Source organism: Anopheles aquasalis, chromosome 3, assembly GCF_943734665.1.
Source record: "Anopheles aquasalis chromosome 3, idAnoAquaMG_Q_19, whole genome shotgun sequence".
Classification (NCBI taxonomy): Eukaryota; Metazoa; Arthropoda; class Insecta; order Diptera; family Culicidae; genus Anopheles; species Anopheles aquasalis.
Genome location: NC_064878.1, coordinates 45,629,064 through 45,641,670, shown reverse-complemented (window position 1 = coordinate 45,641,670; position 12,607 = coordinate 45,629,064). Strand labels below are relative to the sequence as shown.

The window sequence follows — 12,607 nt, the reverse complement described above, 5'->3', positions numbered from 1 at the left end:
CCATTGATGCTTTGTTGAGTGTGTGCTCGGTAAAAGGGAAAGCTAGTGGCTAGTTCTGCGCTGGAGGGAGGAGTAGGCTATAGAGATAGTAAGGTAGTAAGCAAACAGTTTGGCTTAGTAGCTAGTGAGTGCAGTGGAACGCGTAGGTACTAACCACATACACATCATCCAATTCCAATCTAACCACCCTAACCAATGTGCTTCGTTTGTCCCAAAATGCTACTCTAATACCTCGCCACGTAATTAAACAGCTGGGAGATGCATGTTTGATGCTTTTTGCAAGAGACGAGCCCCAGCAGAACATGATTTTCTCATTTCTTTTTTCTTCTTTACTCTCTTTCTTTTTACACTCACGATCAACTGGCTGGGGCACACTTCAGCGAACCAAGATTGGGCCGTACAGGAGCAAACCGTCCGACTATACAACCTGCAGCTGGAACGAGAACGGCTTCGGAAGCGGCAGCAGGAGATCAAATCACATGTAAGTCACAAAAGGTGGCCACCAGTACAGCGGTACTGCACAGGGGGGAACCCAGGAAGTAATGCGCTTTCGATTCCATTCTCTCCTCTCCAGATGGGAGACGATCCGTTCCTGTCCGGTATTGCCGATCACACCCGTCAGGAGTCCGGTGACAGTGGTCTGAGCGAGTCCTCCATGACGCAATCCATGCCCCACACGCCCGATTTCCTCTCCAGTATAGATGACAGCATGGATGGTCTGAGCAGTAAGTAATCGCCGTAGTCACTCTCTGTAAACCACCCGCTAATCATGCACTGCATCTTTCCATTTTCCACCTTTCTGGTCTGGTTCTCACAGTGACAGACAACACGATGGACACTATAGCATTTGGCGATAATCTGGAAACACCCGACGAGTTCATGGTAAGTGCCACCGCCGTGAAGAGTGATCATTCATATTCGTCGGTCGCGGGAAAACCTCCCGTGGAAAACCTTTGCCAAAAAATGAGCACATCGAACGCCAGCTGTCGATGGGGCAACACCTCGAGGTGATCGAGAGCGAAAGCGCAACGCACGCACCTCCCAGAAACCGCATCGTGGGGCAGTTTTTTTTTTCTGAGTGGAAAGACAACAACTTCTCCGCCTTTGCTACTGCTGCTCCCAGGAGTTCACTCCACCAGAGAGGGTGCGTTTTCGATCATAAAAAAAATACCGTAAACAAGGAAAACGTTCTGCGTCGAAAGCAGATCTCGCGCCGCTCTTTTGCGCCAGTTCGGTTCGCCAAGAATTACTACGCAACATTCCGCAAGGTCGTCGTCGTCGTCGTGGTTGGAGGGTTTTTGGAGTGGAAAAGTCTATGCACATGTGTGTCCGTGTGCGTGCGGTGACGGCTTCGAAAATAGGCGGACGATTAAAAGCGATCGATTTATGGCCGATGGAACCGAGCGTGACCCTTTTGTAAAATGCGCCAAACTGCTTAGATAGAGAGAGCTATCGATAACACAGAACACTGATTGGAATTCTTTCTCGTTTCATTTCATGATCAACAATCTTGCGCAATCGCCAGCTGGATGATCCGCTGTTACTGGAAAAGATCGATGCCGTCACCAACCTGAATCTGATAGATCCTACCAGCAGTAAACCGGAGAACACACTCTACGACATCATCTAACCGTCCAACCGTACCTGGGAGTACGGGTGCCTGGTGTGCGTACGCGCGTGTCTGTATGTGCGCGAGAGGAAGATCTTCGAACCATCGATTTCAGCGGGAACTTTGTAAATTCGTATCACTCTGACCAACGGGGAAAAAAATGGTCACAGCTCAAAAACCAGTATCCAAGATGAAGCAAGCAAGGAGGAAACGGAAGAAAACCGCATCGAATCAGGATCTTTGGACGATCTTTCGCAGACGCATCTTCACACAACGAACCTCCGTACCTTGCGCACCCACGCGGGGGCCCACTTTTTGCGGGCCCTCTACTACTCCCCGGTTAAAAGAATCCATATAGTTTTCTTTTCCTTTTTAATTATCATTATTATTTTTAACGATATTTTTAGTTCCCGTCGTCCGTTCTCTGTTCCGTTATGATTATTATGATTACACAAGAAAGTACTAACACTATACTACTACCGTTCGACTCCGCTAGCCGTTAAGTTTAGGTACGGAACAATTACTTGTAACACTGGTTTCATGCTTTTCGAACTACATTGTCAGCAACACGTGGGGCCCTGTTCTTGCGGTGCGCATATCTCCGCCGGGGAGCGAACAAAAGAAGGAGCCACAACTCAACTCAAAACCCGTGGCTAGCGCTTAAAGAGCGAGAACAGTGAGGAGCATAGGTGAGCATAGGTGTGTGCCCGTTGCAGACATGCAGCTCTGCAGCAAAACAGATGGAAACGTCCGTAGCAATTCAAGTGCCTTAATGAAGTAATTGAATCGTGATCGTCGTGAGTGAGGTGTTTTGGGGAGCGGTGGGGGCTGGAGTTTGGTTGGAGCCGAGAAAAGCGAGCCAGTAGCGAGCACCCGGAAAGAGCTGTGCTAGCACCGTCTAGTCGGTTTTTTGATGATGACCATTGATGGCCGCCACTCCCCAACACGTATTTATATGCCAGTGTGTGTGCGTGCGCGCATGTGTTTGTGCACATTGTACGTGTGCCTGTGCCGTCGCGGTGTGTGAGTGGTGGTGATCGAATGATCGATGGCATCTGGTGCCATGTGTCTTTGCTGCTTACACATCCCTTGCGCATCGCGATGCTCACAGAGTTTGTATGTTTTTTCCGAGCGATTAGTGTGACCGTATGTGTGTATGAATCCCGTATGAACGAGGAATTAGATAGTAAATCATTGTGGAAAAGTAAGGAAGAGAAGGAAGGAAGAAAGCCACCAATTTTCCTAGCCGTAAGATATCTTTAATGATAAGGATCGTAGCTTATAGCGCGCTGACTCACGGCACTAAAGAGGGGCCGAAAGGAGCAGAAGGAAGCAGCAAGAGGAGTGCGAGAGGATTAGCGATCGCGCGCGCGCGCGAGTTCTGTTCCCTGCGAGCACTGTACTGCACCGAGATGCATTTATTTGATCGCGCAGCGCACAATCTCGCGATCATGCCGGTGTCTTCAGTGCAAAATCGCAAACGAAACTGACTCGCCACGCATCGTGCCTTCCAACCTTTTCCGTGCCTTTTCTTTCACTTCGTCCCCCGTTCGATTAATGCGAGTTATAGGATAACACATTGGAAGGAGCGTGAGCGTGGAAAAGTGTAGGCACTATGATATATAGATTCTATTCTACTTTTCCTGTGCCTTTACCTCGACGGTGTCTGTGCCACGTACAAGCCCAGGTCCCCACGGAAAAGGGGGTAGCCCCATGGGCGTCATATGAGGTACCATGGGATGCACCACGGGAAAAAGGGGAACAAGTTATAAACCATTCAAACATGAGATTGAAAATCCGTGTTTGAACGGTAGAGCGTTTGTGCGTTTGCGATCTGACTCCGACACATGGTTGCACGGTTGTGGATCGTTCTGGAGATCGTTCTGGATCGTCGGAAAAACGGAACCGGGAAATCACCGTGAGTTACTCGTCTACTGAACCAACACTGCGTCTGTTGCTGCTGATGGCCGTCTTTGGTGATCGAGAGTTTGCAAATTGAATGCGCAACCGCCCTTTGGGTGTAGAGAATGCGAGCGACCCTTGGAGCGATATCCAATTTTCTATTTCTACCATTTTCCTTCTATTTTTAACAAATCGGTTTTGTAAGGTTAGTTTTTAAACACACAACACACATATTTTACTACTTTTTAACAGAAGCAAAAAATCTGTTTTCTTTTTATTAGTTTTTAGTACGCAATCTTTTAGTGCAAATCATTATTTTATTTTTATTTCTTTCCACACAACGCCAACGCTTCCACCATTGATCAGGGTAGCCATTGGAAGCCCGATTATGGACGGAAGGTTGATGGAAAATTTCTTTTTTTATCATAATTGTCGTAGGAATACTTAAGATACATTCATACACAAACAGCAAACTTAAGAAAAAGAAAACTACAAACACAAAAAAAACATTGCAAAGAAACTGCGTTGGTTTCGATAATCGGATTATTGTTGCCCCCCGGGAACCATTTGGAATATGGGGGGTACGCAGGTGCCCCCGGTGCGCTGGAGATTGAAGACACGTTACAAAAATGGTATTTGAACACTACTTAAATGAAGTTTGAAGAAGGTAACGACGTTCTGCGGTAACGACGTGCCTGTTGAATTTGTTCAGTATTTTGATTTTCCCCTTCGCAGCGCAACAACAATACTGTTGTTGTTGTGCTGCAGGGAAAGTGCTTTTGTTAGAATGAACCTTACACCGAGGCGTTGGAAGGAGGTAAAAATGGTCGATTGATTTTTTGGGGTTTTTCTCTCTCTCTGTGTTTTTCATTTTGCCAGCTCACGTGAACCACTAAACGACCATATCGGCGTACAGAGATGCGGCGGGTTAGTAGATGCTGCAGAAACAGCTTTTCTCAAGGACATCCAACAACACCAGACCCAGCCAGTCAGTCAGTCAGCCAGTCAATCACTCGGTCAGACTCAGTCGTGAAATCGCAAACCACAGTAACATAATTGCCGTCCAAATTGCCCACAGTAAAGCAATTCTTATCGCTAAATGCAATCCCTACTAGGCAGCATGCAGAAAAAAGCTGGTAGAGGAGAAGGAGGAAGAGGAGGAGGAGGTGGGCGAGTAGGAAGAGAAATGGTCCAACAAGCGCCACAGCATTGAGAGTTACACCAAGTTGGTGCGAAGCAGACAGTGATGGTGACTGGCCCGCAAACAGCATCACAGACCACATACCATCCATCCATTGTGGTTCCGGGTTGCTGTTCTCATCAAGCAATATTTGTTAAAAAATATACACTGCGTTGATGAGCGGAAGGCCAAACATCGCAATAGATCTGGGAGGAGGAATGTCGAGGATCAGAATTGTACAACAACAAAAAACCCGCGCATCAGCTACTTAAGCGAAGCTTTAAAAGGCACTTTTTTCTCTTTCTTGCGGACACCCAAATTCACTTCTAGTGCTTCAGCACCGATCGTGCGACCGATCGAGGCCTAATTTCGCTTTCTTGTTTTTATTTCAAAAACACAGAAGTCATCCATCCATCCATCCTTCCACCGGGGACACCTAGTTCTCTACGTTGATGTGCACACCGTGATCGGTTCGTTGAGGGCGGCAATGGCGCTGAATCCATTGCCCAACCGGAGCGCTCCGGTGAGGTGTTGTGCGCCACTCAGCTCAGTAGAGAAGCTAGTGTTGTCCCCCTCAATCCTAGTGTCCGTACCGCTTTCTCAGCGGGAGTGGCGGGGGACACGATTCGGCATCGAGGAGTGGATTTGGGTTCGATGAACTACAAACTTGTACGGTGTTTTGTGTATCTCGTTTAAGAAAAGGCTAACATATTATTTATTTAAAGCAACACACAGCAAAAGCCAACGAAACATTAAAATTCACAACAGGAAATAGGAAATTGCCACCGATATTCACAGCCTTTTCGTGTAGTAACCAAGTTTACTGGCCCACCCTTCCCTTTCTACTGCTACAAATACTTATTGCGTGAGTTGATCACCGCTGAGAGTTTCGCTTCGATTGCCAGTCGTTCGGTTCGAGGTTTAGCAGTAGGGCTATCGAGCTTAGCAGTAAGTCCACCAGTAACACGATATGAATGCAGTTCGATCGAACATCGGTCGTCACTGGTAGGGTGGGGCTCTGATTCGAACGATTGTGTATATTGTGAGCTAGGCATTGATGCTAGATATTGTGCATTCATTGAAGCTTTCAGGCGCGCAGGAAGGGGTTAGTAATAATTTGTCTTTTTGCCACTGGCAGACCCTCACTAGTAGAGGGAGGTGTGAAGGTAGAGAAAGAGAGAGAAAGAGAGAGGGCGAAGCGGAACGCGCTGAATGAGAAAACATGTGACCGAAAAATGCAAAATAAAAAGAAAAATCAACCAACCAGAATCCAGCCCGAGTAAAGAGCGCTTTATTTTTAGTCACACAAAAAATACGCAAAAAATGACAAAAAAGGGTCTTTACACCATTTTTCAACACTAATTAACAATGAGAAATCATGCTTAACGCCAATCACAACGGAAAGTAACGTGCCGCTGACAAATTTGAATTTTAAATTCGAAAATTTCGAAATTCGCAATTGCACCAAGATGCTTTGAATAAACAGGAAAAGCCATATAGAACTTTATTTTTGTCAGTTAGTGAAGATTTTGTTTGTTTGTTGAACAGACTAAATTGGTAACGATGCACTCAGCATGTGGTTCTGCTCCGATTGTCCATCACCCGCCGAGCAAGATCGTCATTTGTCCGTACTGATGGTCGAAGGCGACGGTGTCCGCTAATCGGTGGATGGCGCATCAGGTAGGAAAAGGTAGAGCACATTTTCGGACCCTACTCTGAGCTGTTCCGGAATCTTTTCGTTTCATGGACTCTGACTGTCAAACAGGAAATCCAATATGGCGGTGTGAAAATTGCCATGACCTCCCCTGGTTAGTTTAACCACCTTGAAGTCCGTTGTTGTTTTCGAAGAAGTCGCGAGAAGTGAAGAAGAAGAGGAAGTTTTAGTTGCAGCGTCGAAATTCCGAACGGCATCCCTTTTCTCGTGTATCTGCCCTAGCTCGTCCCAAGCGCGTGCCTCTCGCTCACTCGCCCACCGTGACTCATATGCGTGCTGCCCAATCAACTGTTCTAACGGACGACGACACGCTGCTTCTTCCGCGCAACAAGTGGGCCTCTCCCGGGAGTCAACCGTGAAAATCCCCGTTTTCCAGCAGCCCCATTTTCGGTGGTGACGAAAAAGCGCATCGCTCGGCCACCAGTGAAGAAGAACAAGAAGACAAAAGCAGTGAACGCCCCGTCGTCTTCGTCGTCGCTTGTCGGCCTATCGGCGGTGAAGATTGAGAAAAAAGAAAACGCGTCACCATCGCCCGTCGTCGACGGTTTTCCACGCTCGCAACGGAAAAAGGTGAAAAGTGAAATCGGTAGCGCGTGGCGGTGCTGTGTGTATGTGTGTGTGTGCGGAGTGTGGCGATTTTAATTTTTCCGCCTCAGTTTCGTCAGCATCATCTGCTGAGTTTTCCTACTGCTGCTGCTCTTCTTCCCGGTCGTCAGCTTCATTCTTCTTCCCAACTCCGTTCGTCGTCAGCGCGTTCTTCGCTGGAAGTGCAGTGCGTGAAAGAGAAGGAAAAACGACCAGCGAAAGGAGCGGTTGCAGTGAAAAACGTGAAAACCGAATCGCGCCTGCTACGATCGAGCGGTGAACGGCGGAAGGAAAAGCAGCATTCCAGCCAGCCATCGAGTGTGCGAAGAAGATCGTGTGTGCGGTGTGCGTGCGTGCGTGCGTGCGTGCGTTTGTTCATCGCGGCCGACGGCGACCGCGACGTGTTATCAGCCGCGTTAAGCAGCAGCCAGGGTGGTGGTGGAGGCGGTTGGCGCAGTGCTGTCCATCCCCGTCCCCGGCCCCGAACCACGACACCGTTCTCCCCTCGGTGAAAAAGCCAAATCAAAATGGGTTGTGCAGTGAGCAGAGATAAGGAAGCCATCGAGCGATCGAAAAACATCGACCGCGCACTCCGAGCCGATGGCGAACGTGCGGCCAGCGAGGTGAAGCTGTTGCTGCTAGGTGAGTGAAAGACCTCTCCCCGTCCACCATTAATCTGTCTTCCCTTCTCCCATTCTATGGCGCTAGTACTTGAAAAGTTAGTTTTTATGTCGAAGAAAATGAAAAACCGACGCCGGAAGCAAAATCGGCTTCGCAATCGAACACAACCCCTTCAACAGCGGCGGGGAGACGGGGAACGCAACAAAACGCACCTATCGGGCACACGCACACCAACACGATGCCAAGGTGTGTTGGTGTGGTAGCCGCGCGTGCTGTAAACGAAAAGACCCGGAACTTTCCGGCGGCTGGATCCACCCGTGATATCCATCCGGGATTGGCTGCGAAAAAGGTCGATGAGGACCAACAGGACACATAAAATGCTCCAATTCGCTTATGAAGCACCAAGAGGTGGTCGATTAAAATGTAACGGACACGGCGCGACCTGAGTTATGCGGATATTATTAACCCGTTTCCTATCGCGGCTGTGTCCGCCCCGATAGTACACCGTGTGCAACATGGAATTGTGTTGTTTTTTATCGACACCGCATTTCCAGCGCCGCATTGGCCTTACCTAGCGATCCGCTCGTCATTAGCTGGCTCGGACTTTGGTCTTTTGACATCGCTTCAACCTCACGACCCCTCGCTTAATCTCGCTTCGAACGGTCCGGTGCGCGAATTTCGCATCCATTTCCGATTCGCACTTTAAGTGGCTCATTATCGTTACTTCCGCCGGTGCTGTGCTACGGTGGGGCTGGTGCGTTGTTACGGTCAACAAATGGGCCCACGATTAGAGAAATCAATTGCTACCCACCACCTCCCGGTACCGGCTACTAACTGCCCCAGTCGTCCAGCGCCAAGCACTAAATCGTGTGCCATAAATCCACCCAGGAACAGAGAGACGCCAGACGCTTCGGACCGGGAATTTTACACCAGTACGGGAAATCAATACGGCACCACCGTGGCACATGGCACCCGCCATGGAAAAATGGGATGCTCAATGTTTACACATTACTGCCGTCTTCGTCTCGAATGGCTGCAGCCATTCGAGAGGGAGAGGTCGTAAAACAACTCGTTGCCAATTCATTAAACACATTTGGTCCACCGGGTTTCCACCGGACGACTCCAAGGCCAGCAATGGAGGGAAGGAAACTCATGTATCGGCCCCAGATCACCATCGGATCTGTGGAGAAACAAACATAGCAGCGCGCAACAGAACGGAACGGTTCTTCGGAGGATCTTGCTCCCTGGTTCCGATCTCGGTTTGCTCGCGCTGGTGGTAGACACAATCGGTCCGATTGTATTTGGTTACTTTACACATCATCATCATCATCACCGTGGTTACCGCCAGCTCAGCCACCTATGCTCGCTTCTTTTCCACTCACTGCGATGCACACTCTGTCTGACGCGGCGACGGCGACGGCCTACTAAGCCTGCTAATGAACATGATCAACGGTACCCGATAAATATCGCTGGCGATCAAAGTGTGCGATCCTCCGTAATCCGGCAGGGTTGGGCGTCGACGATCTACCCTTTCGCGGACCCGTACCTCGGAAATTAACGAAAGAGAATGCTCTGGAATAAAAAGTCTGCCCACCCCGGCGGGTGTATGTGTGCAATATTTGCGTAGGCCAGCGGGCAGCCAGTCCGATGAATTGCCTCCGTTATTTCCGTGCTCTAGCGACCGACGGTCAGCAACAGCAGCAACATAGAGAGTAGGAGGAAGATGAGCATCCCACCCGGGCGCCCATTCTCTTCCCATTCCCCCGTGACGGGGGTGGAAAAAGCAGCACATGATCGCGCGTGTGGGTGCGGCGATGGCAACGAATTGAGAGTATAGCAGCGCGGTGGTCAAGCATAAGTAAAAAGTAAAAACCACGCGAACCGAAGCGGCGATCAACCGTTGCTGCCATCCATCATGGAGAAGTAGGAGAGGGAAGGGGGAGGATTGTGCTTCTATTGTGCTGCAGCACCGTATGGGTTCGTTTCGTCGCCGGTTTTTTTTTGTCCGACCAGCCCCGCGAAGGGTAGGACGATTGGCGAAAAAAGGGCATCGAGATGAAGTCAGAATTAATGGCAAACAGTTGAGAAGAGCGGCAAGATCAATTGATGAACAGGTTTTTGCACGCTCGCAAAAATCGGATAGATCTGTCTGGTCCAAGAGAAGCGATCGGAAGTAATGAAGAATCACTAATTTCCCAAGATCATTGCTTAGATTCAGATTAATTGTCAGATCGACAGCATCAGCAACGCGTTCTTTCCTTCCGCTTCATGTGAGAACCTGAACGTGATCGCTGCTGAATAGGAAGGTAATGCAGCATCTGTACGATCCTCCCAAACCTCCATTGACCACAGTCGGAGTGTGAGGAGAAGAAGAAGAGCTCACGCATGTGTGGTAGCAAATTACCAATTTCATATCCGCTCCGAAAGAAAGTGAGCCAAAGCGGAAGCCGCGCGAGGATTGCAAGAAACACACATGTAGAGAAGATGCTGCCTTGCTGCATGTGGACGTACATCACCGCAGCTGCACCAAGCCTTCTGGCGCAACTCTGTATCGTTCTTAACCCGTACTTAACGCCTTGCAGACGGAACGGAAATTACTGGCGCCCAAGTGGTTTCTATTTGCACGCCACAGGCCGAGCGCATCTGAGTCAGATCTCTGTATGGAGTAAAGGGAGGGAGCGAGAGGAGGTGGCCGCCTTCTGTTTGCATGATAAAATGAGTCCACATACGTGTCGGTTGTTGATGCTTGAATTCTACGTTCAAAAGAGAGTTTCATTCATAAAATGCGCACACTGTGGTGTATAGGGGCTTTGTACTTTGCGAATAGTGAATGAGTCATATACGCCGGCACCGGTTTGGTCATTTCTTATCACCCCTATGCTTCTCAATTTATTAGCACGTTGTTACTAATTCCATTCGAACTCGTTTGCACAGCGATTGTGTGCGCGATATTCGTTGTGTCCCTTGATTGGTGCTAAAGAGAGTGTTTAAAAGTGACACTTTATCAACGATTTTTATCGCTAAACTGCACTCCTCACACAGGACACAGACTCGAGCGAGCGCGCTCCCCGTCCCATATTCCCAATTAACCTTCTGGAGGCATCTTGAGGCTGGGCGGACCCCGGAGTACGGATACTTCGTGACCCTGTGGGGTGGCCAGGCTAATTTAGACAAATTGAATCATTGCTTCGATCACACGAAGGCCATTGCGGAGGCGCTCCCTTCAGCTACCGTCGAGCGAGCTACCGGTCTTTTACCGTTCAGTATCTTTCATTCTGACTGGAAGAATGACTGGGCGCTAGTTCGCGTTCGTTGGTGACGCTGGACGGTCCCATTATGACATCACCATCATCATCATCGCGCTTGGTTGGTGGTGTTGATAATCGCCTTCGCTCGCGGAGCCTCGCGGGGTTGGTGGTGGCCTCGGAGGAATGCACTTTTTTAACCATTTCGTACTGATATCGATGTCATGCCGTGGCTGGTTCGACTCGCTACACGCCTATCAGCAAGTGACTGCCACGGCTTGATGAAATTCCGTTATTCACGTCGATTCGCTTGACAACAGATTAGCCCCAGGGGTTAAGTCTGTTGCTGTACGACAATTGTTGAAATGATAAAGATGTTAAGGTTTATTTTTTCTTTTAGTAACGTATTGCTGCTATTCGTCGGCAATTTACCCTCAAAATCATGCTCCATTCCTCCCCGTTGGATGCTTTATTCTGCGCCGCACTGCACCCATTCGCGAGCAGACTGCTGGTGGTTGCGTGACGATTGGCACTTGGCGAGAGCACGATCAATGATGATTCCATTACTTAATGCTAGGACTTTCGCTAGACCCTATAATTTCCCAAATGATGATGCTCCTTGGCTGCTCGATCATGGCTCTCATGGCATGAAAGTAGGGTTCCGTATGTAGGTTCGTGTGGCCGTTCTGGCTACAAAAAGCTACATTAATATTTCATTCACCGGCCCTATTGACCGGTATCGCACGGCATCGTATGCAGTGTGGCCATAAAGATGGCAAATTGGTTTCTCTTTTGGGACCTCTACCTCCAGCACATCTTCCATCCATTAGTGTTAATGAATTACTAAAAAAAAAAATTAAAAAAATGAAATTATTCCTAAAAAAAAGGGCAATTTAAATCATTAGCTCCACGCAATAGCAACTCCAACAGGGTGAATGTCGAGCACTAATTTCTTTATCATAATCACGCATATCGTGCGCATTCCTGCATTAATGTGTTATCTATTCAGGCTATCCATTGAACAGGTCAATAGGGGAGAGTCATATGTAACATTGTCGTCGTCGTCGTCTGTCTCCCCAATGCGACGACGATGAAGTTGATAGCAACACCACATCAACACCATGTTCCTCTATCACCCCCACTCTTAGCAGCTCTGATTGATTTTTATCGACACAGCATGTCAAACTTCCCTTGTTGAACACCTCTTTTGCTACCATCCTCCTTTTTTTATCGTGTTCTCTGGTAGCTCCGACTTTAACAACTTCGATGGCGGGGGCGACGACGACGGTCCACTAACGCATGGCAATGTTTATCTGCTCGTGTGACCATCGATTGAGCTTTTCCGCTTTGTTGTTGTTGTTGGTCCCTGTTCAGGGGACGCGCCTGTGTTGACAGATGTTTTCCGTATGTTTTTGGTCCGGATCGTCCACCATCCATCGATGGTTGGGGTGGGTTTAGATTGATATTCTTCCGAGCAGCGATAGAACATGAGAACGAACGTGATGATGTTTGATTTGAATTATATTTTTGGGGCGGCATTTGTTGGTCTCTTTTCGATGCCACCAAGTCTCTGTCAGGAATGTGAAACGTGCCGTATACAAAGTAATAAAAATCCAACTGTGATAAGAGCTTTCATTAAAATGGAAAAAAGAGAGAATGGTGTAATTCCGTTACGTCTCACAAGACTTAAATAAAGACTTATTTGGAGCGCATTTGATTTATGTCGCACAAGGAATCACGAAATCGGTCCT

The 12,607-nt window shown here is 48.4% G+C and overlaps 3 protein-coding genes across 8 annotated transcripts in view; 2 read left to right on the top strand and 1 right to left on the bottom strand.

The window, feature by feature from the left end:
- The window catches only part of LOC126577275 (transcriptional coactivator yorkie), a 37,006-nt gene extending 31,046 nt beyond the window's left edge, over positions 1 to 5,960 (top strand). For all 6 annotated transcript variants that reach the window (XM_050238773.1, XM_050238774.1, XM_050238775.1 and 3 more), the window contains 4 exons: positions 381 to 481; positions 575 to 725; positions 818 to 882; positions 1,526 to 5,960. In XM_050238773.1, the coding sequence (XP_050094730.1) occupies positions 381 to 481; positions 575 to 725; positions 818 to 882; positions 1,526 to 1,630 (422 nt within the window). In that variant the 3' untranslated portion in view covers positions 1,631 to 5,960. The remainder of the gene's footprint in view (positions 1 to 380; positions 482 to 574; positions 726 to 817; positions 883 to 1,525) is intronic.
- The window catches only part of LOC126577262 (putative mediator of RNA polymerase II transcription subunit 12), a 222,942-nt gene that overhangs the window by 15,856 nt on the left and 194,479 nt on the right, over positions 1 to 12,607 (bottom strand). The gene's annotated exons all lie outside the window — the stretch shown is intronic.
- Positions 6,555 to 12,607, top strand: part of LOC126577286 (G protein alpha i subunit) — an 11,733-nt gene continuing 5,680 nt past the window's right edge. The window contains exon 1 of the mRNA XM_050238788.1: positions 6,555 to 7,632. Within this exon, the coding sequence (XP_050094745.1) occupies positions 7,518 to 7,632 (115 nt within the window). The 5' untranslated portion in view covers positions 6,555 to 7,517. The remainder of the gene's footprint in view (positions 7,633 to 12,607) is intronic.